The following is a 26,246-nucleotide window of genomic DNA, read 5'->3' as shown; positions in this document are numbered from 1 at the left end:
TTTAAGCTCCTGGTTTGGCTGCTGTAGTGATGCTAGGCCAGTGTTCTCTTGTTGTAGCTGGTCTGGTCAGTATCCAGACACCAGTAGCAGAGTCTTCCAGACCCATAGAAGAATGGAGTAGTTCTCAAAAGCCACATTCAGGATTGCAATAAGAAGCAAATCTTATTAGTCAGCTTTACTGGATGAAAAAAAAAAACCTAGGCACTAACTTGTAAAGAGGAATACATTGTTAATTCACAACTTGGCCTCTAGTAAAGATGAAGTTTAGCAGAGCATCATGTCCTAAATACATATAGGAGGAAACAGCCACAGTGACACCAGAATAGAAAGCAAATGACAGGGTTCCTCTTAGCTCCTTGGAAAGCACATCCCAATGATTTCTTACTTAGCCCCACCTCCTAAAGAGCTATGGCATCTTCCCATCCAAGGGAACACAGCCTCCAGGTGTAGATCTTTGAGGAATCCTCAACATCCGAACCAACCCAGTCATCCTCCATGCCATCCATATCCCCTGAAGACTCAAGTCCTTGTCAGCCTCAAGGCTGCAGCCATTTGCCCTTGGGTGACCAGCTTCCTTCTCTTCCAAGATCTCTCTGCCAAGGCTATATCCCATCATCCCCCCAGGCCCTTGGCCCTTAACTCTCTGTTGGTTCTCACTTCATTCCAAAGGATCCCCTGCCGTGGTCTGTCTGCCCACTGAATGGTAACCACACAGGCTATGATGAGGAGTGTGAAAAGGCTTCGTCCACACAGTACTTCTGGTACAGGAAAACACTCAACATCTCACCATCCATCCAGGAGAATGGAGGAGTGCAGTGGGAGCCAGCACTGTGCCTCATCCTGGCCTGGCTTATTGTCTATCTGTGCATACTGCGGGGTACTGAGTCAACTGGCAAGGTAAGCTGGGGAGCATGATAACACTGTGCCCGGGTACATTTGGACATGGACAGATGGGTGTCCTAGTGAGCTCTGCAAGTATTCACAGAGGGCCATGGAGAGACAAGTGCCTGCCCTAGTTAGTTAGCTTTAACTGTCAACTTGGCACAGCCCAAAGTCGCCTAAGAAGGGAGTCGTTGTTGGCATTTCGGTCGGATTTCGGCACCAAATGTAGGCATTTCAGGTTGGATCAGGATGGGACAGGAGTGGGTCAGGTATTCTGGCACTCGGGAGTCACAGGATACTGAGTGTTACACAGCTCAGGTGGAAAGGTATCCTGGAACTCGGGAGCCAAGGACCACCACAGGTTGCAGTAAGCTTAGCTGCGCCCAGCCTCAGGGAAAGGCTTCCCCAGTGTATCCGCTCTGCTCTGGCAGGATATGGTCTTCCAGCTGGGGATGTTCGCCTAGTGTAGCAGTTTTGCTCGGCAGGAGGTTCCTTGGGCGAAGTTGCTATAGTTCAGCTCTGCTCGCAGAGAGCCGAGAGCAGAGCCGAGAGCCGAGCAGAGAGGGGGAAGTAGAGTGTAACAACTCCACTCTGCCAAGGGAAGGTTTCCAGGGCAAGTGTTACAGCGCTGCTGGCTCTGCTCTGCCCAGGGTCGCCTCTGCTCAGTCACCACCGCTGCCGCTGCAAAAGATCTTCACCCAAAGCTCATTGAAGGTGTTTATTGGGAGGGAAGAATCCAGGAGTGGCTGCCCTCTGCCAGAGCAGCAGAGGACAGCCTAGTAGCCGAACAGACACAAGCTGAACAGACACAGGGTTTATATAGGGCTTCCAGGGTGGGGATTGGTCAGATTTTAGTGCTGAGCTCAGATTGGCTAGAGCTCTGCTCAGGGATTGGTTACTTTTCTGCACAGGATTAGGGTCAGATTTGGCTCTGGCTTAAGAGTGTATTTCTTTCACTGACTCTGATTCCAGGGACAAAGTGTGTTCCTTTGGCACTGGTTTCAGTGTCAGGGTACATTTCTTTGGTTCTGGTTGCAGGGCCAAAGTGTGTTTCTTTGACCCTGCTCAGGGTGTGTTTCTTTGACTGGTCCCTTTTCCCTACAGTCATAGTTGAGAGGTGGCCAAGTTCAGATTGGTCTATGGGCATGTCTGTAGGGGATTGCCTTGATTATTATTATGTTCATTTTGAATTAAGTTTATTCACTTGATTATGTTCAAAATCTCTGATTTGTATAACATTATGTCAATAAGCTGATGATTACCTTATTAATTGATGTAAGAGGGTCCAGCCTGAAAGACCTGAAGTTATCAGGCTGAATGCCTTGTGACGTCCCGAGCTCAATAACCAGACAGTTGGATGCAAACTGCAAGCGGTTTATTGTTTACACAGGTGTCTGCGGGCACTCCAGTCGCTTTTGCTAGCTGAGAGCCCCAGGCTTTAGGACAGTTTTCTTTTTATGTACATAATTTTGGCAAGCAAAGCAATAGGGGTATTGTAAAAAGCAGAGCCACTGCAGGTGCAGATCTGGGCATGCAATAGGGATATTGTAAGAAGCGAGGGCATAACTCATCCTTCCGCAAGGTCAAGATTAAACTTACCTTATCAGCCTGCCAGTGTCCTGCATCAGCACTCTGGATGAGATGTTCTTTTTAATTCAACTTTGTTCCCTGTCTAGGGGAAGGGACCTTGGGGAATTTTCCACTGAGGCAACCTTCTGAGTCTCAAATGGGGGGTGTATTGAGGTTTTTCACAGCCCACTGTGGGTGACATGATTCCCTGGGTAGGTGGTCCCATTCTTATAAGAAAGATAGCTAAGTAAGATCCTGTGAATAAACCAGCAAAAGTATTTCTTATTGACTTCTTCAAATTCCTTCTGTGTTCCTTTCCTGACTGCAGAGAGCCCAGGGAATGTGCAGCAGTGACAACTAGTGTTTAGCAAGTCAACCCATTTGTGGACCTCCACTTGGCAAAGCTGTGGGGTTATTGACTGGTTGTTCCTGTCTGTAGCTTTCTCCCTGCTTGCCTCCCTTTCCACAGCCCTTTGGTGGTGGGTTTTACACTTATGGGGCATGCATATACCTGTGGATGACTAGGAAGATTATGCTTAAGCTGCATAATTCTGGTGACTAGAAATAAAACAAGGATATTTTACATTACGCAGACTGACATAGGATTCTCAGTCACAAAGACAGCCATTTACACAAGACAGTTGACTTCAGACTTCAGAGAAGATTCAAAGCAGGTTGGCTGCCCCCAGAGACAAATACTTGAGGTTATTTTCCTAGGTGTTGTCTTACTTATTCAAGGACAGATCTTGAAGCAACTTTAGTCTGCACATACTCCCCAACCTAGGTTCAGCCAATTGTTTACTGTCTGGGAACCCTCACCAACTTATGTGCAAGGTCATGGTGCTCACTGGCTGGCCATTGTGACAGTCCTAGCTTAAGAGAAACTGTGTGACTTATGTTTTGAGAACGGATAGAGCCCTGAAAATGTAGCTTATAATTATCGAGCGTTTGGCTGTGAAAAGAGCAGCAGCAGAGGCAGAGAGAGAAAGATCGGGACAGTGCAGTGTAGAGGAGGAAGGTGTGTAAGGATCTGCAGGAGAAGGCTCCTGTGGGGGGGGAGAAGTGTGAGGGAATGAGTGAGTGAGTAAAGAATGAATGAATGATACAGAAGAAGTGTGTGTGAGAGAGCTGCTGCAGAGCTGTGTGGAGATGATGTGTGAAACTGTGTGGAGGCAGGGAAGATGAAGCTGTATAGAAAAGAGATGTAGAAGAGAAGTGTGTGTAAAAGAAAGATGTGTAGCCATGTGAAAAAAGAGAGACTGTCAAGAAAAAGATTACTTAAGTTGAAGAGAAGGTTACCAGCAGGGAAAGCGTGTGCTTGTTACTTTTTTCTTAGGTTACCAGCAGAAAGCATGTCTTCCCCCTAAGATAGAAAAGTCTAGCAACCCTCAGATAAGAATCTTTCCTAAGGACCCCATCACCACCACCACACTCTGAGGCATTCTCTTGGCTGCCCTGGAGCAGATCTGGGAGCTGGCCTCCCATGGTCCACATCACCTGACTTTCTTCAGTGATGCACCATGATGCACCATCAGCCAAATAAACCCTCCCCCACTTAGTTGCTTTTGTTTAAAATGATTTATTACAGCACAGAAAGGAAAGCAGCATGGTGCCATAATAAACTATGGTATTTACAGAGAGCCGTGGAGAAATGGATGCCATAGTAGACTGAGGATGTTTTCACAGAGGCTGAGGGGATAATTTTAAAGGCAAATATGGGGAGGATTATGCAAGACATTTTGAGATGTCTTTGAGCACAAGGACTATCAGCAAGGGACACCTCAATCCCAGACTGAACATAGTTCTAGGCAGACCTTCTTGACAAGTTTCAGGGGCTTTATTTACTTTTATATTAGAGCTGATAAAAGTGACTACATTTTTAATCCTGAAAACCATCAGACCCTGGAAAGGAAGTTTAGTGCTTTTTCCAGATGTTACCAGCTGTGGAAAACCCCTAAGACATTTGACCCAAAGACTGTGCCATCTTCCTGGTGATGTGAGTGGGTTCTGTGCTCTACCTCCAAGTTGTAGCTGTGCTCTTTTCTGGTAGGGCAGCATTAGGCTCTATTTTTAAAAAAATCTTCCCTTGAATGATGTTTTCTTTTATCTCTTAATTTTTAAGATCTCACAGATTTTTATATTATTGAGTTAATTTCACATTTTGTAAATTAAACATTACAAACATTATCTTCAATGAAGTTATATACTGGTAATTTTGAGTGAACTTTTTGCATAGCTATTTCCTACAGAGGCTGACTCTGCTCCTGGGTTCCCACAGGTGGTCTATTTCACTGCATCGATGCCCTACTTTGTGCTCATCATCTACCTGATTCGGGGCCTCACACTCCACGGAGCCTCCAATGGCCTGGTATACATGTTCACGCCCAAGGTATGGGAAGAAGTCCTGAGGTTGCTACTACCCATTTTTGGTCCCTTTTGGTATGGCTGGGGGAAATAAATCATAGTACAAGGAACAAAAAGCTGGAAGTAACCAAGGAGGATGGTGTGAGCCCAAGGCTGGGCCAAGGGCTGTGGATGCCTTATGGACATGGACCCATCCTCAGACAGGTCATTCTCAACTGTGTGCACTCTAGAACATTAAATCCCGTCATTCCCTCTTACACTCTCACTAATCCTAATGACTGACGCCAGTTCCTCCCTTCTGTCCTTCCTGCTCCAGGTCTCCCCCAAAGTCCTGTCTAGATGCTCCACTGAGCTGATGACCACAGATGGTACTCCAGTCATTTCCCTTATCTGCCCCATGTTGCGACTATACCTCTCTTAACCTTCTCTCTCCAGGCCAATGGTCTTCAATGGAAAATAGGATGCATTATTCATTCAGTTAGCAAATTCTGTGCCTAGAGACAAATATCTATAGAGCCCTTCCATGGACTCCCTTAGTGTGACAGCTCTCAGGCTTGGGGCATTTTAAACCCTTTGCCTCTAGTTTTGTGGATTTTTTGTTTGCTTGTTGGAATTTATCCAGCAACAGAGGCAATTTGTAGCCTTCAACTCTTCAGTCTTTGCTGTCTTTGAGACCTCTGCTCCCTACTCCTACTCTCTTTGGGACTCTTCAGCTGCCTTGTCACTGCTGCTGGTGGTGGTGATGTCCCCTTTACTTCTGACTCTCCTGTCTCTCCCGCCATCTCTCTTCCTGTTTCCCCCCTGACCTGCTCTAATGATGATGAAGCAGATGTTGCACCTGCTTTTCAGGAAAGGCAACCAACACCGCCAAAGAAATAAGTCTGTCCAAACCTAGCTTAATGAACCAGGGAGTTTATTAGGGCTACTTACCACATGGATGATTCAAAGGCAGCTGTAGCCCCAGGCCCCATGGGGTCTCTGTGAGTTGCTTGTCAGTCAATAACCATAGGTGCATCCTGGCTTACAGCCCTGGCTTTGTCCCTTGGCATCAACCTCTAATTATGAAAACAGAACTCTTACACCTGGGGTTTCTCCACTGTGCTTTAAATCTGTATAAAAGGCTGCTCCCCCTTGCAATACACACACACACACACACACACACACACACACACACACATTCACACATTTTCTTAGCACAAATAACAGAACGTCTTGCCTTTCATTTAAATCTCCAGGATTTCGCCTGATACATTAGACTTGCTCGTGGCACAGGTGTCACAGAAAAGTCCACCCCAGCATTGGCAATGTCACATAAAAGCTACATTCCCAGAGTATCCCACACTACTTGTTCTCACTTAAATAATCTTAAGAATCCTAAATTTCAGGAGCCTCATGAGACCTATCAGTTTCTTTAACTTCCTGAATATTTTTTGTTTGCTTGTTTGCTTTGAGACAGGGTTTTTCTGTGCAGCCACGGATGCCCTAGAACTCACTCTGTAGACCAGGCTGGTCTTGAACTCACAGAGATTGGTGCCTCTGCCTCTGGCTCCCAAGTGCTGAGACTAAAGGAGTGTTCCACAGCACTTCAGAGCTAACTTCCTGAATCTTAACAAGCCACCCTCCAATACGAAATGTTTCATTGGGAGGAAATAGCTATACAACAATAGGCAGGAAACTTCATACAAGAGGAGACTTTTATGAGGTCTAATGCTGCAACACAGCTAACTCAAAAACTGAGCCATGCACTAGTTTATAGAGCCAGAGAAAGAACATGTATTTGCATCCATCATGGCAGTTACTGTGCAACAGAAGTACTGTGTTTGCACCAATAACAGGCTGCCTCCCTTCAAAAAATGAGAAAAAGTTTTTTTTTGGTTTTACGAGACAGGGTTTCTCTGTATTGTTTTGGAGGCTGTCGGTCCAGCCCGGCCTCAAACTCACAGAGATCCGCCTGCCTCTGCCTCCCAAGTGCTGGGATTAAAGGCATGCGCCACCACTGCCCAGCTTGAGGAAAAGTTTTTAAATAATTGTCTGCACTGGTGTTTTGCCTGCGTGTGTGTCTGTGTGAGGGTGTTGGATCCTCTGGAACTGGAGTCACAATTGTGAATTTCCATGTGAGTGTTAAGAATTGAACCCAGGTCCTCTGGAAAAGCAGCCAGTGCTCTTAACTGCTGAGCCATCTCTCCAGTCCCAACGGGCCTTTTTCTTGGCCAACAGGGAAAATAATTTCCCTCTGACATGGTTGAAAATCAAGGCTGTTATTGGGGACTGTTCACTGGAAGCTGCTTAGAACACTCAAGGCTCAAAGCGAGACTTCTAGATCAGTGATATGCTTTGGATGCAAGCAGTTTTGAAGCAGTGCATCTCCCTCAAGGCTCACTTAGAGTGTGCACAGCAGGTGAGCTAGCATGAGGGCAATGTGGATGGTTTGTGGGCTGATTGTCCCCACCGAAGAGAAGTTTGGAGTCTGGGAATGGCCTAGTGTCTTTTAAATCAGGGATTAGATCACTCTTAACATATCAGTTTATTTAAGCAAATAGTAAACATTAAAGAGTACCTATGATAAAAGCTTCTCTTCTGACACCAGATAAAGAGGATATTCAATGCTATAAGGAAAACAATATATTTATTTACCAGAGAGAGAGCTAGGAGTTAGAAGCGTGGCTGGCTTCTAAGAGAAAAGGGAGGTTCCTTTTCCTTTCACTTCCTTTTATAGCTACCTGTGTCAGTTTACATGTCCCCGCCCTCATGGGCAGATAGCTTTGTGTGGTTCACTCCTACAAGCAGTGATTTAAACATGCATTAATAGTGCTTTGACAATGTTTTACAGTGCTTTCTTTACTCTTAAATTCCCTTTGGGAGACTTGGGTAACTTTAGTGAAGTTTAATGATGTGGTCCACCTGCCAAGAAATATATTGCATACAGACCAGGTCTGGAGAGATGGAGAACTCAGGAGGTAACTTTTCCTCCTCTTTGGCCCTACATCTCCAGAGAGGGTGAATCTTAGATTAGAACCCGGGATTCTTCAGTCCTATTCTTCTTGACCTTCTAGGTTGAGCAACTAGCCAACCCCAAGGCCTGGATCAATGCAGCCACGCAGATCTTCTTCTCACTGGGCTTAGGGTGTGGTGGCCTGATTGCCTTTGCCAGCTACAATGAACCCTCCAACAACTGCCAGAAACACGCCATCATTGTGTCCATCATCAACAGTACCACTGCCATATTTTCCAGCATTGTGACCTTCTCCATCTATGGCTTCAAGGCCACCTTCAACTATGAAAACTGCTTAAAAAAGTGAGTCTAAGTTGTCCCTCAGACCCCTGGGCATCAAGAGGGAAGGCAAGGCTCCAAAGCTCTGAGCTGGAAGGGTGACTGGGAAGAACTGGGTTCCCAGAAGTCAAGGGGTAGACTAAAGACACCAGTATTGAGGTCTACAATGTGTGATTCACAACTAGCTAATTGCTGCCTTCTACCAACACTAGACTCTGAGGGTCCAAAAAGTTAAGCTTTGTCTTGTAGAGAGCAGGCAGTTTAAGGTAGTCATTGTGCTTAGCAGAAAGGGGCATTCAGCAAAAATCATAAATAAATAAATAAATATGCCAGTGTCTTCAGTCCCACCCCCCATCTCAAGACCTCGGTAGCCAAGTCTCAGAGACTACAGTTTACTGTCTTTGGCTTCCCTCAAAACAGAAAATGATCTCTCAGATGCTAAGATGTCCAGTAGGGCAGTCACTTACACAAGTAGCCATCTATAAACCAGGACTGAAATTAATGGAAGTCAATGTACATTAAAATAACTTGCATATCGATATAAATTTAAAATTTAAGTGATTCTAAGGTTAATCGGTTGTTCAATGGTACAAGCCATATTTAAGTACAGTGTTACATTTTTGCCAACCCATTCAGTTTCATCAGGCATCTCCATAGGGGTCAGGGTTATTGTCCTCATCTCTGCTCAGATCTGAAGCTTCTGCACAGACAGACATTCATAGTTGCACAGACATCCACAGTTGCACAGACATTCATAGCTGTCAATCCTTACAATGGGTTATTAGTCTAGAGTCTCCTCACCCAGATTCTCAGAGTTGTTAGGGCCAGTGGCTCCTTAGTCATGAATGTCAAGAAGGCTGTCTGCTCTGCAGGGTGATCCTGCTGCTGACCAATTCTTTTGAACTTGAAGATGGCTTTCTGACAGCCAGCAACCTGGAGGAGGTGAAGGACTACCTGGCATCTACCTACCCAAGCAAGTACAGTGAAGTGTTCCCGCACATTAGAAACTGCAGCTTGGAATCAGAGCTGGACACGGTGAGAGGCCTGGGAAGGGTGGGAACCACCTCTCTTCACACAGTCCATGAAGACAGGAAACTGAATTGTTTCCCCTGCAACAGTGATAAGAGAGACTGGACTCCTGTTCTCCCAGCTGCTACTAGGAACCCTTTTCATTGGAAATCTCTCCTAGAGTCTGAGTTTTCCCTCTTTTTCCTCATCTCTTTTGAAGTTACAAAACTTGGGAAAGGCAGAGGATAAGGTAACACCACATACACACACACACACACACACACAATCATACCACAAATAAATCTACAAACCTGTCATTTGGAGGTTCTCGTGTGTGTGTGTGTGTGTGTGTGTGTGTGTGTGTGTGTGTGTGTGTCCATGGCCTTCATTGAATTGTATTCCTATGATTACTGTAGTTGGTTGAGGCAGAGTTTAATATGAGGTCACCCTGGGAGATATGGCAAGATTTTAAAGAAAAAGTTCAAGATGATAGTCTAACTAACCCTCCCAGCATTTCCCTACTCAAACATAGACAGGAACCTTGATTCTTACTACCTACGCTACATATGGTAAGTGGCATCTATTTTACGTAGCACTGGTTCTGGAAGATAGTTTCCTCAGTCAACAGCTTAATTTTGAGAAAATTCCTAAATAATGTAGGTGGAATCTCACTCTTTCTGTGTAATATCTTATATTTTCACATAAATATACACATCCCTTATACTAAAGGCTTTTAAAAAGATTTTTCATTCAAATCACTCTTATTATCTCTGTTACACCAGGTGCTTTTACTTATTTTTACTTTAAGTTTAGCATCACTTTCACAAGTTTCATTGGGGGTGAAATTCCTTAAGGGATTTTCAGGAGATTTTTTTTATTAGAACTGTGTTCATTCTGTAATGTAACTGGCGGCCTTAATATCACTTGACTTGTGGCTTCTAATTGAAGACTTTTCTCTCATTTACTTAGGTGTCAGGAGTGAGAAAGTAGGTACATGCAGTTGGTCTAACAAATGACATATTTTATTATGCCGAAGGTCATCATATGAAGTTTGCATTCTATGTTCCTAACTATACTCCTAAGCTTATCTCCCTAAGGCTGCTCACCTATGCAACATATCTTAGCTGAAGATGCGGGCCCAGTCTCGTGGTAGTCTCTGGTTCGAGGGTCAGGATCCTGGGGGAGACCCTCCAACCACAGGGCAGACCAAGGTGTCATCTCTCCAGTGTCTCTATCAGTCCTGAAGATGCACAGAACACTGCATTGCTCTTGGGCTTTGCTTATATGCTGTCAGGTGGGCGTTGTGGAGTTGTAGTTGTGTGTCTGGTTATCTTAAGTAAGTGATGTCACTAGGTTCTAGTTACCAGGTGCAACCTTGGGTGTAGTGGAGTTCTTGACTAAGCTATTTTATAGATCTAAAAAGCTTTTTTTTTTCTTTTTTCTTTTTTTACTATGCTCATCACACCCAGGCATTTTATATCATCTAATTAAATTTTTTCCATGGATAGCTTAGACTATTTTTTTGTTAGTCTTAGATTGCCTAATTACTTTCTATCTCTTTTAAATTCTTTTGAATTTCCATATTTGTTTTGTGTCTTAGTTAATTTTGCTGTGAAGAGACACCATGACCAAGGCAATTTATAATTGAATTCACTAAGACTCATAGCACCAAAAAGTTAGTCTGTGATTATAACGGGAGGAACATAGGAGCAGGCAGGCAGGCAGGCATGTCACAGGAGCAATAGCTAAAAGCGGCACAAGGCAGAGAGACAGAGACAGGGCACTAACTGGAAATGGCATGGGACTTGGAACCTCAAAGTCTCCTACAGTGACACACCTTCTCCCATGAGCTCACACTTCCCAATTCTTCACAAACAATTTTACCAGCTGGATACCATGCATTCAAATATATGAGACTCTGGGGGCCATTCTCACTCCTTCTGTATTCCCTTTCCTCTCATTTTATGTCAGGAAACAGAGGAAATGCTCCAAAGATACGTTCTGCCCAAGAGCATGGGACCCAAGCAGTCATGGACTGTGAAGCCTTCCAGTCTGTGAGGCAAAGTTTATCTTCCTTCCCTCAGTTGCTCTGGTGGTGGTTTTGTTCACACTGATAAGAAGAGTAACACAGTAGCTTCCATAAACAATAGAGCAAACAAAACATTCATAAAATGGTATTTAGAATGAGAATGGCCCCGTAGACTCACATATCTGAATGCTTGGCTCAAGCAGTTGGAACTGCTTGAGAAGGAGGTGTGGCCTTGTTGTAGGAGGTGTGTCACTGGAAGCAGGCTTTGAGGTTTCAAAACCATATGCCATTTACCATTTGCTGTCTGCTAAATGCTTCTGGATCAAGATGTTAGCTACTGCCCCAGCACTATGCCTGTTGCCTGCTGCCATGATAGTTATAGACTCTAACCCTCTGAGACTGTGCGCTCCAAATTAAACACTTTATTTTATAAGTTGCCTTGGTCATGGTGTTTTGTCACAGTAGAAAACTAAGACTTTTGGTACTGTGGAGTAGACTATTGTGACAGGACTGGTCATTCTCCCTCTCCCTCTCTCTCTCCTGTCTGTCTGTCTGTGTATGTGTAGGTGTGGGTGTGGTGTTTTGAGGAACTTGGGATTTTGGACTAAGCAACTTTGTTAAATGGGACTCAAGGAACCATCCCGGGAGGTGCTTGGAAGACAAATAGTGCTGAGATCAATGTAGACCATGGAGTCTCATTCAGAGGGGAACAATATTAACAACTGGACTAGAGACCATTCTAATGCTATTTGGCTAAGAATGTCGCTGTTTTTACCCTAGTCCTAAGAACCTGCCTGAGGCTAAACGGAAGAGTGTTGCACTAATTTTGTTGGCAGAGGAGATTTCAAGACAGCCTTATATTGACTCTGTTGTATGGTTAATTAGTGATCATTCTTGTGCAGGTCTTGAACAAAAAAAGAGCAAGTGAGGCAAAAAGAAATACAAAATTTATAGTTTACAGAGAAGGTGTGACTTTGTTAAAGGTATGTCACTGGGGGAAGGTTTTGAGGTTTCAAAAGCCCTGGCCATTCCCAGTGAACTAACCCTACCTGCCGCCATGTTCCCCTCATGATGGCCATGGACTCTAACCCAATGCGGTTGTGACACCCAAATTAAACACTTTTTTATAAGTTTCCTTGGTCATGATGTCTTTTCATGACAACAGAAAAGTAACTAAGATTATTTTTCGAAATTTCTGAATTTGGTCATTAAGGCATTTATTCATGCTTTAATTTAGGCACTTAGAGTTCTAACTTTTCCCCATGAGTTTTTAATTTATTGATTTTTCTTGGACCTGATGGGGAAGTCCTGTGTATATATTTTTTGGTTTTTCGAGACAGGATTCTCTGTGGCTTTGGAGGCTGTCCTGGAACTCGCTCTGTAGACCAGGCTGGCCTCGAACTCACAGAGATCTGCCTGCCTCTGCCTCCCAAGTGCTGGGATTAAAGGCGTGTGCTACCAACGCCCGGCCTGTGTATATGTTAATAGCACTGTTGGCCAATAGGGAAGCAAGATAGGTGGGATTAGGAGTCAAGGAGGATTCTGAGAAAGAGAGGCAGAGTCAGCCACGATGTAGCTGCCATAGGGGTAAGAGGTCTAGACCCTTTTCTCTGGTAAGAGAAATACTTAGATTAACAATTATGGGTTAAATACTTAAGTCAGAGATAGTCAGTAAGAAACAAGCAGACGACCAACAGCTTCATAATTAATACAGTGTTTTGTGTGTTACTTGGGGACTGCAACGCGGCAACGTGGGGGGGGGCAAAGAGGCTGGCAAGGAAAAGACTACACTCTCATGGACCTATTTACCATTCAGTAATGAGTTGTTAATCTCCACGAGTTTGTGCACTTACTAGTGATTTGTCTGCTGCCAATTTTGTTTTATTACATAATGGCCAGATGAGATATGCAGTTAGTTCAAATCTTCCTGAATTTGGTAAATTTTGTTTTTGTGTTCCAGGATGTGTTCTTATTAAGAGAAGCTTATATGTGCTGCTGAGTAGAATGTATATTCTTTGGATTTTGGATGGGATATTCTGTAGAAATGTTAAGGTCATTTGATGTATGATGGCATTTAATTATGATGTTTCTTTGCTTACTCTTTGCCAGATGACCTATCTGTTGCAGAAACTGGGGTACTGAGATCACCTACTATTTATGGTTTGATGTTAATCTGTGTCTTTAATTTTAGTACATCTTTTTATGAAATTGGATTCACCAGAGTTTGGTGCATACGTATTTGTGATAATAATGTCTTCTTGGTTAATTGTTCCCGTAATTAGAATGGAGTGTCATTCTTTCTCTTCTGACTAGTGCTAATTGGAAATCTACTTTGTCAGATATTAGGATAGCAACGTCTGCTTGTTTCCTCATGCCATTTGATTGGAGTACCCTTCCCTCTCCCCACTCTCTCTTCCTGCTTTTATTATTATTTTCATTTTGAAATGGGTATCATCGCCCAGGCTGGTCTTGAATTCATGATATTCCTGCCTCCATCTTTCAAGTGGTGAGAATACAGACATTCATTACCCTGGCCAACTATATTTTTCTTTTACATGTTTATACTTTATTTCCTTTTCTTCACTACGCTAAGACTCCAACAACAATGGAAATGGAATTGAGAGTGTGCCTATTTGTATCAATTTTATATTTAAATACATTCTTAAGAAATTACTTTTAGAGAATATTCTTCAAGAATAGGGACTATAGAAGACCTGCAGCTCTGGTTGCCAAAAAAACAATTTGAAAATTGGTTAAATTTTTTGTGTTTGATTAGACAGGATTTTAGAGAGTTTGCTTAATCCGTGGAGACATTCCTGGTTATTTCATGGGGAAGGCAACACTTTCCTGTGGTGGTTCAGGCCCAGGTCCTACTGCATCAGCCCAAGGCATGGCACACATCATATCACAGGCCTTTAATACCTCAGTCTTCTACACTTGGTCGCTGTTCTCTCCAAGATTGTTTTTGCTTTTGAAACTTGAGAGTCTTTGAGGCTTCCCTTTATACTCCCCTACTTCATTGCTTCTCATTTGTAATCTAGATTTATTACACTTATGGGGGAGGGGTGTGCAGATGTTCCACAAATCATGGGTGGAAGTCAAGGGACAAGTTGAAGACTTGAGCCTCTCCCTCCCAGGACCCCATGGATCAAACTCAGGTTGTCAGGCTTGGTAGCAGGAGCCTTTACCCACTTGGTCTGCCCCGATTTCTCTATTTGAGAAATTTCCATGTAAACTCAAAATCAAAAGTTAGGCAATGTTTAACTTACCAAAGAGGACAAGGATAATTCATATCCAATTAATAGGCCATAGGTTGGACCCTGTTTCTAACCTTACGCAATTTATATTTACCTACATGTTTGCCATTTTATCATTCTTTTCTGCATTGCAGCCTTTAGGGTTTGTGGATCCTCCCTTAAAATATCTTCCTTTAGAGACATTTTCTCAACAGTACATATGTCCATGTTTAGTTTATATGCAAATATCAGTATTTGGCCCCCAAGTAAAAAATCGGGTTAACAATTATTTCAACATTGTATTTGCCTTCCACCTTCCATTGTTGTTGAAATTCTTTCATCTTTTGTTAGCAAGCAGTTCTGTCTGAATCCTGTCCTGTTCTCCCCTTTGTCTTTGGTTGTCTCAATGGTATGGATGTAGTTTTACTTATCCAATCTAGACCTAAGTGATGTTAGGTTTTCTGATCTATGGATCTTTATGTGAGCTGTTTTTCTTTTAGACTGGATCAATTTCATGTAGCTTGGTGTGACCTTGAACTAACAGATCCATCTGCCTGTCTCCTGAGTCCTGGGATTAAAGGTGTGTACCACCACTGCCTGGCTCTGTGGCTAGCTAGTATGACTGCTGGAATTAAACGTGTGTATCACCACCGCCTGACCTCTATGACTTGTGGCTAGCTTTACATTCTGAACCCTCAGGCAAGCTTTAATATAGTACCACAGTGAGGGGAGCTTTTTCACCCAGTTGTGATTCACACAATGTCCTAAGAGGCTGGCCACTCAGAATCATTAAAGATTGGTTTGAGACAGTGACTGAGTTCATTGTCTCTTGCAAATGAAAATTAAAGGTGCAGCTTTTATTATTTCAGAGGGCCGGGCATGGTAATAATGCACACCTTTAATCCAAGCATTCAAAGGAAGCAGAGGCAAGGCAAATCAAGGCCATCCTGGTCTCCAGAGCAAACCTGGAAACCCTGTCCCCAAAACCAAAAAAGCTACAGGAAAGTGAGGAAATAAAGAAAGGTGAGAGAACCCCGCTAGAGTGGAAAGGGTTTCTAAGAGGAAAAGGCTGCTGAATTTCCTTTGTCCAGTCTTTTGATAGCACAATGACAGAAGGTGGACAAAGACTATCTGTTGAGATTGGTTAATTCTCTGTGCATGACTGTGCATGCCCTCCTGACCCAACCAGGGAGACACCAACACAGTTCATATACTGCCCACTCAGGGGTGGTACAAGACCTTGTATGTGCATCTGTGGCTCCAGTGTTGTTACTAACCTTGACTCTGCTATTAATCATTAGCTGGTCTTGCTACCTTAAGACTTTGCAGGTGTCTCAAGTACTGTAATTAGGCCAACTGTGTGCTCACATTTACATGACCAACTTGTAGCTTTCCCACCGCAGATAGTTAACTATCACAGCCACCTAGAGTGGAGTCTTGTTAGAAGCCATATATCTACATTTGTGATTTAGCTATACTTGGCTTCATTAGAAGCAAGAATGCATGAAAGAACAATAATGCATCCCGTGTTCCTCGGGGACTTTAGAAGTGACAGCCTACCTGCTGTCACTGACTTAGATCCCTGTCCCTTCTCGTACCTACCCATAAGCTTTCGTATTCATCTTAGTGTTTCAGACTTTGCTGTCTTAACCCTTAATCTTCATTTTAACAATAGCCTCTGTTCTCACTACAACATATGTGGCAAACTTACTGCCTTCAGAGAGCTAGCTCCTTCATTATATGAGCCAGTCTTTCTAACAGGGTCAGGGTAAGAATCCTCTAGAGTAGTCTCCCATTCCTGCCTATGGTCACTATGGTAATAGCTATGTCTAAAGAGTTAAAAAAGAAAACAATTAGTCATATATGTAAATAGAAATTGACATCATTGAAGGGGAAATAGTGTTATAAATGACAATGAGAAATTGCTGAAATAGTCAATTGAGAGTTAAATACTAGATTTGATGCTACTGAAGAGAAGTAGTGAACTGGGAGATACATACTCAGTTGTATCTCAGAGAAAGGAAGATAAATATGTAACAGCACAAATAGAAATTAATACAACTAACCTGAAAAGGTGAATCAAAATAATAAATAGGCTTATATATTACACAAATTTTAAGATAGGAAGTTCCAGTTGGGGCGGTGCAGGGGAGAAGCAGTGGTATCATTGTCGTCTTATTACACTAGGATGCCTTTAAGTCCTTTAGCCTTACTTTAGTGACCCACATAAAGACCCTGTCTGTATGCAGTCACTTCGAGGGTAGAACTTTCCAGTATTGACACACACCTTTAATCCAGGCACCTGAGAGGGAGAGACAGGTGGATCTCTGAGTTGGAGGCCAGTCTAGCCTACAGAGTGAGTTCCAGGACAGGCAGGAATGTTACACAGAGACACCCTGCCTCAAAACACCAAAACCAACAAGAAAACCATCATAGCACTTCTGATTCTGACAAACATATGCCATCCTTGAAGAGAGACGTCCTTGTCATTCTTGCTCATGGTGACTTGCCTTCCTGCTGCTTTGTAAACCCTTGTATGTTTGCCTTACTTTCTAGCAGTCCTGTGGTTAGCTAAACTTACTCACTCAGGACCCCTTACTGGTGTCAAAAGGGATTTGACTTTAAGCAAAACTAGAAGGCTTGGGGCTGGAGAGATGGTTCAGAGGTTAAGAGTATCGGTTGCTCTTCCAGAGGTCCCAAGTTCAATTCCCAGCAAGCCACATGGTGGCTCACAACTATTTGTAATATAAACTGATAACCTCTTCTGCTGGTATACATGCAAAGCACTCATACATAAAATATAAATTCAAAAACAGTAGGCTCAGCTTCCACAGCAGGTTATCAATACAAGCATATTGGATACATCCATTAAGCAATTCTGCCAAGTTATCCCCACCACATTTCCTCAGTCCTGGCAATGGAAACAAAGATCCAGATATGTTTTTGATTTTGCAATGTTTTATCTAAAATGTAAGCTGGGAAGGAAGAAGGATGCAGGGTTCTGTACTGACAGAAGAAGTTTGTCACACTTCATGTATGTTCTAGTCAATCCAGGTGAGCCTTGGGACCTGGGCTGAAGTAAAGGAAACTCTGGCCAGCTCCAAGGTCCCAACATTGAACATATTTAAGAGAATGGTAACTGGTATCATTTTATCATTCACAGGCTGTCCAGGGCACAGGCCTGGCCTTCATTGTCTACACAGAGGCCATTAAAAACATGGACGTGTCCCAGTTGTGGTCAGTCCTCTACTTCTTCATGCTGCTGACGCTGGGTATGGGAAGCATGGTAGGGACAGGAACAGCCATCCTCACCCCTCTGACTGACAGCAAGGTCATCTCCAGCTACCTGCCCAAGGAGGCCATTTCAGGTCAGGACCCCAGGCAGTGGAGGCAGGGCAGGGGTGGGTGTGGAAATGCAAGACAGTCAGTGGAGGGGTTTAATTAGGAGCCGTGTGCTTCTAGAGACAACTCCAGGAGGGCTGTAGGAGTGTAGCTCCTGCTACAGTGTGATGCTCAGCTCTGGGAGCTGGGCTAAGAACTCACCACATCCCAGGGAAATGAGACAGTCAACCAACCCTTGGGAAAAGGTGACATCTACCCAGCCTGCATGCAAAGGTCTCCAGGCTTTGAGAGCCTACTCGGTTTTTGTTTTAACCAAAGGATAACTGTTTGTTTCCTAAGGTGAGCATATGATCTGTTCCCACACCAGAAGGAGCTCCCTCTACATACTCCCCAGGCAGTAAGCACCCAATCAGAACACCTTGTTTTGATTTCTAATGCTACTAGTTTTTGTCTGTGTTCTGAAAATCACTGGAAAGTATAATCTGGGCCTGCTGTTGACACTCAAAACTGTCAGTGAGCTGTACCATACTGCTGTTGGCAGCAATTGTCAGTCCCTGGTCCTGTCTGATACATCACTATAAGAGCACATACCCATTTCTTCATGCTCTGAGGCTGTCAGCAAAGGAACTAGCCTTTCCCATGATGGCTACTCATTAACTTCACTATCATTCTACCCAACCAGGGGTCATGAGGACTCTGTAGCCAGCCACTTCTACCTCTGATAATTCCGTAACTCCATATCCAGGAAAGGTGAAACAAGGCTCCAACTAGTTTTCGTGTTCTGACCACCGACTGGAAGCGATACCCTTTACTCAGCATTTGGCATCCTCCCTGGGACTGAGCTTCTGCAGCCCGGATAAGGCAATGCCCCCAACTGCTTTTGAGCAGCTCCTACAGCTCATGTGGGCGAACCTCCCCTGCAAAGCTCATCCTGCGGGCATATAGCATGGGGTGAGAGGTAGAAAGATCAACAGTAGTCTTGTGTTCCAGGGCTGGTGTGCCTCATCAGCTGTGCCATCGGCATGGTGTTCACCATGGAGGCTGGGAACTACTGGTTTGACATCTTCAATGACTACGCAGCCACACTGTCCCTGCTGCTCATTGTGCTGGTGGAGACCATAGCTGTGTGCTATGTATATGGGCTAAAGAGGTAAGGAGTCCTCCAGATGCTACGGTGGGGTGGGGTGGGGTGGGGGAGCAGACAAGCTGCAGTGTTAACACTCATAAGAACATCACCCTTCCTCAGTAGGTACATTCCCTCTAGATGCTTTGCCCTCAGAGTTGTTACCTCTTGCTTCCTCAGTTTGCCTGTGTCCAACCGCTTCTTTCCTGTTTTCCACATTTTATCTGGCCAATAACTCAGCCTCTGAACATCCCCCAGCATTAGGGTTCCCAAGAACCCTGGTCAAATCAAGTTAGAAAATTTGGCTTAATAGATGTCAGATTTCTGCGCTGGTTCCCTGTCCAACAATTGAGATGTTTTCAGTCTTCCCGGTATGTATCTGGGGCCAGAACTGTGGTGTGGAAAAGCTTTCACACTGGGGCCAATGAAATGAAGATTACAGGGCTTCTTTCATTAGGTATCTGCTAAGGTCTGAGACAAAGTAGAAACTAATATTTTTAATACTTTCCTTGGTGTTCTGAGGACTACTTGCTGAGAACCAGTAGTCTGGGACCTTGCTTTTCTTAATCCTGCAAGGAAGGAAGAGCCCTTCTGAACCCCCATTTTTTATTCATCATTTAAAAAATTTTATAGACCAACCAGTTTCCCCTCCCTTTTAAACCAACCCCCCCATTCAGAAAGGGTAAGGCCTCTCCATGGGAATCAACAAAGCAAGGTAAGTTGAGGCAGGACCAAGCTCCACACCCTCTTCATCAAGGAATCCCACCACAGAGAACAGGTCCCAAAGAGCCAGCTCATGCATCCACTATTAGGGACCCCCAAAAAGACCAAGCCACACAACTGTTACCCTGATGCAGAGGGACTAAGTTGGTTCCATTCTGGCTCCCTAGCTGTCCATCCAGAATCCATGAGTGCCCACAAGCTCAGATCAGCTGTCTGTGGGTTTCCCTATTAAATGATCTTGACCTCTCCTTGCTCATATAATCCCTCTACCCTTTCTTCAACTGAACTCTCAGAGCTCCAGGCCCAATTCTTGCTCCACTCTTCCTGCTCTTCCATACTAAGGCCAGGCCCTCCCGAGCACAGAGTGACTGTTCTGAGACCATCTCTAGGGGGCAGTAAGGAATACTTAGAACCATCATTAGTGGGTAGAGAGGGAATGTCACCTAGCCCTGTGGACTGAGGTGACTGACGTTCCTCTCCCCCAGGCACCTGTTCCCACTTTCTCTGGGAACTAGCCCGTGATCCACACCTGGGGACCTCTGAAGGCCAACACCAGAGAGACGATGACCCACGACCCCTTCTTTATTGGCCATCCTCCTTCAGACAGCCTCGGCCCTGTTCCCTTCACCTCAACACCTCCCCCAGGAAAGGATCAGATGGGTTGGGGCACGTTCAAACACCATCAGTAACCAGAAGAGCATCTTCCTAAGGGCAGAGGGGATGCAGACTGGAGCCCCTCCCTCCAGAACACGAACAAACCTAGGCTCTCTCCTTGTGGTCCAACAGATTTGGAAGTGACCTTCAGGCCATGACCGGCCGCACCCTCAACTGGTACTGGAAGGCCATGTGGGCGTTTGTGAGCCCAGTGCTCATCATCAGCCTCTTTGTCTTCTACCTGAGTGACTATATCCTCACAGGAACGCTACAGTACCAAGCCTGGGATGCCACTCAGGTACCTGATGTTCCCACAGGGCTGGGGAATAAGGCAGAGCCCATGAGGTCACTTCACAACACACGGAGCCGTTGCTGTGGTGTGAGGAGGTTACAGGTGACAGCACGGGAACTTCATCGAGATGTTTCAGGGATGCTCAGTCTAGTGCAGCAGAACTGGGCTGTGAGACCTTTAACCTTGATGCATGGAGAGAGCAACAGTCACCCCAGTGGCCCTTTCCCTAGATGGTGCTGGTTCTTCAAAGGAGCTCTCATGGGTAAAAGACAAAAAGGTGGGAATGGTTTCATGCAGGTTTGCTGGATCATGAGGTGCTGGTATACAGGCCCATTCCCACCCATGTTACTTTTATTATAATACTGACCAAAATTCTGGCAATAATTCAGGAAAGAAGAGACTTGGGGGCATAGTTTCAGAGGGGCCACTTTATTGGGTTGGATAGAATATCACAGCAACAAGAGTGTGAGGTAGAGGTTTCCACTCCCTGATGGCCAGAAAATAGAGTGGAAGCCAACAGCCCCCAATTACCTACTTCCTAAAGTAGAACTACATGGCTAGAGAAGGTAGGCATCTGAGTCTATGAGGGAAAGTATTTCATGTTCAACCTAAACCATTTTCCCTTTTTTTCGGAATGGAGGCTGGAATGAAGGCTGGAGGAAGTAGTCAAGACTAGTGAAGGTTTCTCATGTCTCTCTCTTGCAGGGCCATGTGGTGACCAAGGATTACCCCACATATGCACTAGCTGTCATAGGGATTCTGGTAGCCTCCTCTACCATGTGCATCCCTCTGGTAGCCCTGGGCACTTTTGTCACACGCCACTTCAGGAGCAGAGCCAAGTTTCCTTTGGCCTGAGAAGTGGCTCTCTCACAGACCTGTTTCACAGCTACTTCCTACAGTAGAAGTTCCTCAGTTGCTTTTCAAAGACAGAAGTACTTTCTACTTCCAGAATCTGCAAAGGAAAATTAATTCTGTTACTTTGGGATAGCAGAAACATAACTTTGGCCATAAATACTTTGGCATATTATATACTCAACTCAGAGTAGATATAATTTTTCATCATTTTGACCTTTAGTTTTCATTCTGGAGATATCAAATATTTACTTTATATACCATCATTACAAATTGGGATTCTGGATTACAAATTTACTTCTATCATTGCTCTTTTGTTGGGATGGAGTCTTGGTATGTATATACCCCAGATTGGGTCTCCCTATGCTGTTACAAAAGATCATACATATACTTATTATCCTCTTGTTTCTGTTTGAACCATTCCTTAGCAAAGCGTGGGGAGGGAGGAGGTGTAAGTCTCAAGGAGCAATCAATGCTAGACTGTGCTCAAACATACAATCTGCTCACTTCACCCTCGCCAGTGCCTGGATTAAACATGGGATATCATATATGACTGTTCAGTATTTCCTCTGCTTTTTCTTGTCTAGGTAAGTGTTTTGCTTTATCACGGAAGTGTAACTTTGCTGGATATGGTATTCTTGACTGGCAGGTTTCTTTCTTTTAGCAGTTTGAATGTATTGATAAATCCATTTACTTACAGTCTAATGGATATCCCCTTATATGTGACTTGACTCTTGCTCCTTGGTGGTAGAGGAGGGGGAAAATGATGAAATGAGTTGTAGATGAAACAGAAGTATAGGATAAAATTTAAAGTACAATATATAAAACCATACTGAGATATTTGTTCTAATGTACTGTACATTTGCTACATATCCCCTAATATTATGGTGTAAACCTCAAATATGATAAAATTTATTTAAAAAAATAGGTGTGAGGAAGATGAAATACTTGGCCCTGAGGGTCATGTGCAGCCTTCTTTCCATAAATGGACACTAGCTTTTACAGTCAGTCTTGAAGATAATTGATTCTGTAAGTCTTAGAAGACTGGCACTTTGTAACCTTCAATTTACTTGTCTGTCTTAGGAGACAAATCTGTACACTCTCCTCACTGACATGACACCCACATGATACAGGGTGACTGCTTCTACCCAATCAGGTGCATGAGGTGATAAATGAAAATGTCAGGAGGAATTAAACTGTTTAGTTACTTGTGATACCTGCATCCAGCTGGAATTCTGTGAGCATGTGCACAAATCAACTCTGAACTGAGAATTAAATAGATGGGCCTTGGAGTTGAAAATCACAAGCTCTAGAGTTCTCACACTACCCTAGCCCTGTCCAAAATGAATTCCACAGGAAAATCATGTGATGTTCAAAGAATAAGACTGCACTGGCTAAAACACTTGATGCCGTTGTACAGCATATACCTTCTCTAGGAGTCACTTTTCAAGCCTTTGAAAGGCCTACAATATAGACAACATTTTAACCATTTGAACCAATGTTTTCTAACAGTTGTCACAGATATCCTGGATCAAAAAAAAAAATGTGAGAACCCAGACACAGAAAGACAAACATAGTACACACTCACTCCTAAGTGGGTATTAGACATAGAACAAAGGGTTATCAGCCTATAATCCACAAACCCAGAGAAGCTAGGAAACACGGAAGACATACATCGTCCCGCAGAGAAGAGGAAAGGGACGAGATCTCCTGAGCAAATTGGGAGCACAGGGGGAGGGAGGTAGGAGGAAGAGGAGAACATGAGGGCTCAGGAAGATCGAATCAAGGGAAGAATAGAGAAGGAGAGCAAGAAAAGAGACACCTTAATAGAGGGACCCATTATAGGTTTAAAGAGAAATCTGGCGCTAGGGAAATGTCCAGAGAGCTACAAGAATGACCCCATCTAGCAATCTAAGCAATAGCGCAGAGGCTACCTTAAGGGCTTCCCTGATAATGAGATTGATGACTACCTTAAATGCCATCCTAGATCCTTCATCCAGTAGCTGATGGAAGAACTGAGCCGAACTCCTGGAATCCAGTTGTAGAGAGTGAGGAGTAATAAGCAAAAGGGTCAAGACCATGTTGGAGAAACCCCCAGAAACAGCTGACCTGAGCAAGTGGAAGCTCACAGAACGCAGTCTGACATCTAGGGGAACCAGAATAGGGCAGAACCAGGTCCCCTGAATATGGGTGTCAGTTGAGAGGCCTGGGCAGTCTATGGGGCCTCTGGCAGAACCAGTATTTATCCCTAGTGCACAAATGGGCTTTGGGAGCCCATTCCCTATGGAAGAATACTCTCTCAGCCTAGATACACTGGAGAGGGCCCAGGACCTGCCCCAAATGATGTGTCAGACTTTGATGATCTCCCACAGGAGGCCTCACCATCCCTAGGGAGTAAATGGGGGAGGGGGTTGGTGGGCATGAGAGGACAGGAGGAAGAGGGATTGGTATGTAAAATAAGATTGTTTTTAATTTAAGTAAAAATGTGTAAGAAAGCACTCTGTCAAGGGTTGCAATGAGCAGACTGTGGAAGCTGGAAGACTCAGAACACATGAGAGGCCCAAGATGTGGCTACACCAAGAAGGGTTCTCAGCAAAGACAACATAAAGGAACAGGGAAAAGCCCCAAACACCCAGAGCAGGGAGGGCTCCAGTATTCTCAGTAAGCAGCTAAGCTTAATGGCATCTGGCACTGTCCCTCAAGGGCAGGAGAGCATCACCTGGCCTCAGGTAATGTATGATTTGGTCATGTTATCACCTGTGATCAATGAAACATGAGCAAGAGAGATTGTCATTTCTGAGCAGAGGCTTCTCTTCTGTCAGGACAACTGTGAGAGAGCAGAGTGCACAGGAAGGAGGGAAAGCACCAATACATAACCCAGTCAACGACTGTGGATAGAATGAGATCTAAAAGTGACAAGTGTCAAAAGTTGTCCTTGGAGGTGAACTCAAAAGATGCAATATGGTCATTCACTGTATCAAAGAACAGGAGGACAAGCTACAACTAACAAATCATTTCAAGAACACAATTTCAATAAATCCATGGAAAACAAGTAAAAGACCACAGCAGGCTCCAAACAAGACCCATAGACAATTAAAATCAAAATTATGAAAAGATGTTCAATGCTCAGAGAAATGCCAGAATGAGATGCTATTTCATACTACAGCTACAAAAAGTGTATTACAACAGTATCCTAGGGATACATGTACTGTAACACAAGCAATAGTTAAGTATGGGTTCTACTGAGTTCAAAAGATCCATAAACATACATAAATAAAAATTTCATAAAACTTAAAAAACCACCATCAAGAAAAAAGTGAAAAACAGTCAAGCATGCTGGAACATGTTTATAATCCCAGCATTTAGGAGGCAAGAGGATCATAGGTTTGGAGACAATCTGGGCTACATAGTGAGACACTACTTTAAACAAGAGAGCTATGGCTCAATGAGTCACAACACTTACTGTGCAAGCATGAGGACCAGAGAATGATCCCAGTGGCCATGCATGTGACTATCACTCCAGAGAGAGACCCTGTCTCAGAGGAGACAGTGGAAGGAGACAGCAGGCCGCCTCACATCCGTCTCTGGCACCTGTCCGTACATACATAAGATACACACACACACAGCTGGACAGATGACTCAGTGGGTAAGAGTACTTACTACTTCTCTTGCAGATTCAGTTCCCATAGGTGGCTCACAATGGTCCCTAACTTCAGGTGCTCCAACACACTCCTTCAGCCTGTGTACACACCAGGCATGCATGTGGATCACATACATATACGCAGACACACACAAAATAAAAATCTGGGGAGGGGAGGGAGCACATTAGAGCTAATCTCAGTGAGAAGGCCAAGCAGCACATGGCATACCAGTCAAACCTCTTTTTCCAGTTTCTCACCCTTTTAAGTTCACCTACTATGCAGCATTAAATCAGCTCACATTTGTCCTGCTTAAGTATACACCTCCAAGAAGCCCAATTACTTCCAGTTTACTAGCCCCCCTCTCTCCCTCCCTCTTTCCCACCCACCCACCCCCAAAGATCCCCACCTCCTGGTACTGATGCTTTTGTGTAATCTCTTACCCTTGAATGAGCTACAGCCACTGACTTCTAGTGCGAAGGATACAGTAAAAGTGATGGGAACACTTCCATCTTGATTGCAGACTCATATTGCTGGCTATGATGTAAAAATTATTGTCTGAAGAGAATAAATGGCTTTCAGTCCAGAGTCAGCACGGATGGTCAACCCAACAAGCATGGGAGGAACTGAATCTTGCCAACAGTGACAATCGCCTTGAAAACAGACCTGCCTGCTTTCAGTAGAATCTTAAATGTGGCCTTGTGGAATGCCCTGAACTTGTTACAATAGGTTCATTAACACGGTGAGGCCATTCAGAGCTGGTCTACCTTCTCACAGTGAACAAATACATTCAAATAACCTACCACATTTTGTTAGTTATTTCACTAAGAACCTGGGGAAACTAAGGAAATACAGAAACAAATCTTTAAAGCATATACACATATACATGTAGATATGAAAACATATGTAAATGTATAAACATATGTACATTGTACATACCTTGGATACCATTTTCAAGGAATTTCACCTCATTTCCCATATAAGCAAGGACTTCCTGCATCAACGTGTTTACTCAGTATTTTCCTAAGGCTCACTGACACCTTTCTATAGCCTGAAAATTTTTCTTAGACAGAATCTCATGTATCATATGCAGGCTTCAGACCCTTGCCTGCACCTCCCAAGTGCTGAGATTACAGCTGAGGCCATTATTACAGGTCTATAGAGTGCTGGGAATTGTGCCCAGGGTTCCACACTCTACCCACAGAGCTACATCTCCAGCACTAAAAATATTTTCCAATATGTACTATTTTCCCATTTATCAGT

At 44.0% G+C, this 26,246-nt stretch overlaps 1 protein-coding gene and 1 long non-coding RNA gene across 7 annotated transcripts in view; one reads left to right on the top strand and one right to left on the bottom strand.

Moving 5' to 3' along the window:
• The window catches only part of Slc6a20 (solute carrier family 6 member 20), a 41,249-nt gene extending 18,690 nt beyond the window's left edge, over nucleotides 1-22,559 (top strand). For all 6 annotated transcript variants that reach the window (XM_040740408.1, XM_040740407.1, XM_040740404.1 and 3 more), the window contains 8 exons: nucleotides 670-897; nucleotides 4,730-4,840; nucleotides 7,869-8,110; nucleotides 8,959-9,121; nucleotides 17,523-17,727; nucleotides 18,692-18,851; nucleotides 20,334-20,499; nucleotides 21,199-22,559. In XM_040740408.1, coding sequence (XP_040596342.1) covers nucleotides 670-897; nucleotides 4,730-4,840; nucleotides 7,869-8,110; nucleotides 8,959-9,121; nucleotides 17,523-17,727; nucleotides 18,692-18,851; nucleotides 20,334-20,499; nucleotides 21,199-21,348 — 1,425 coding nt within the window. In that variant the 3' untranslated portion in view covers nucleotides 21,349-22,559. The remainder of the gene's footprint in view (nucleotides 1-669; nucleotides 898-4,729; nucleotides 4,841-7,868; nucleotides 8,111-8,958; nucleotides 9,122-17,522; nucleotides 17,728-18,691; nucleotides 18,852-20,333; nucleotides 20,500-21,198) is intronic.
• On the bottom strand, nucleotides 20,907-25,357 carry LOC121137681. Its single transcript, XR_005874992.1, has 2 exons — nucleotides 25,006-25,357; nucleotides 20,907-21,445 (listed from the first exon to the last, which is right to left on the bottom strand). It is a non-coding gene; the product is annotated as an uncharacterized LOC121137681 (long non-coding RNA).
• Nucleotides 25,358-26,246: the final 889 nt, after the last annotated feature.

The sequence above is a fragment of the Mesocricetus auratus genome, unplaced genomic scaffold (genome assembly GCF_017639785.1).
Source record: "Mesocricetus auratus isolate SY011 unplaced genomic scaffold, BCM_Maur_2.0 Super-Scaffold_100691, whole genome shotgun sequence".
Lineage (NCBI taxonomy): Eukaryota > Metazoa > Chordata > Mammalia > Rodentia > Cricetidae > Mesocricetus > Mesocricetus auratus.
The sequence above is the reverse complement of the archived record's forward strand: the minus strand, read 5'-3'. Positions and strand labels throughout refer to the sequence as shown.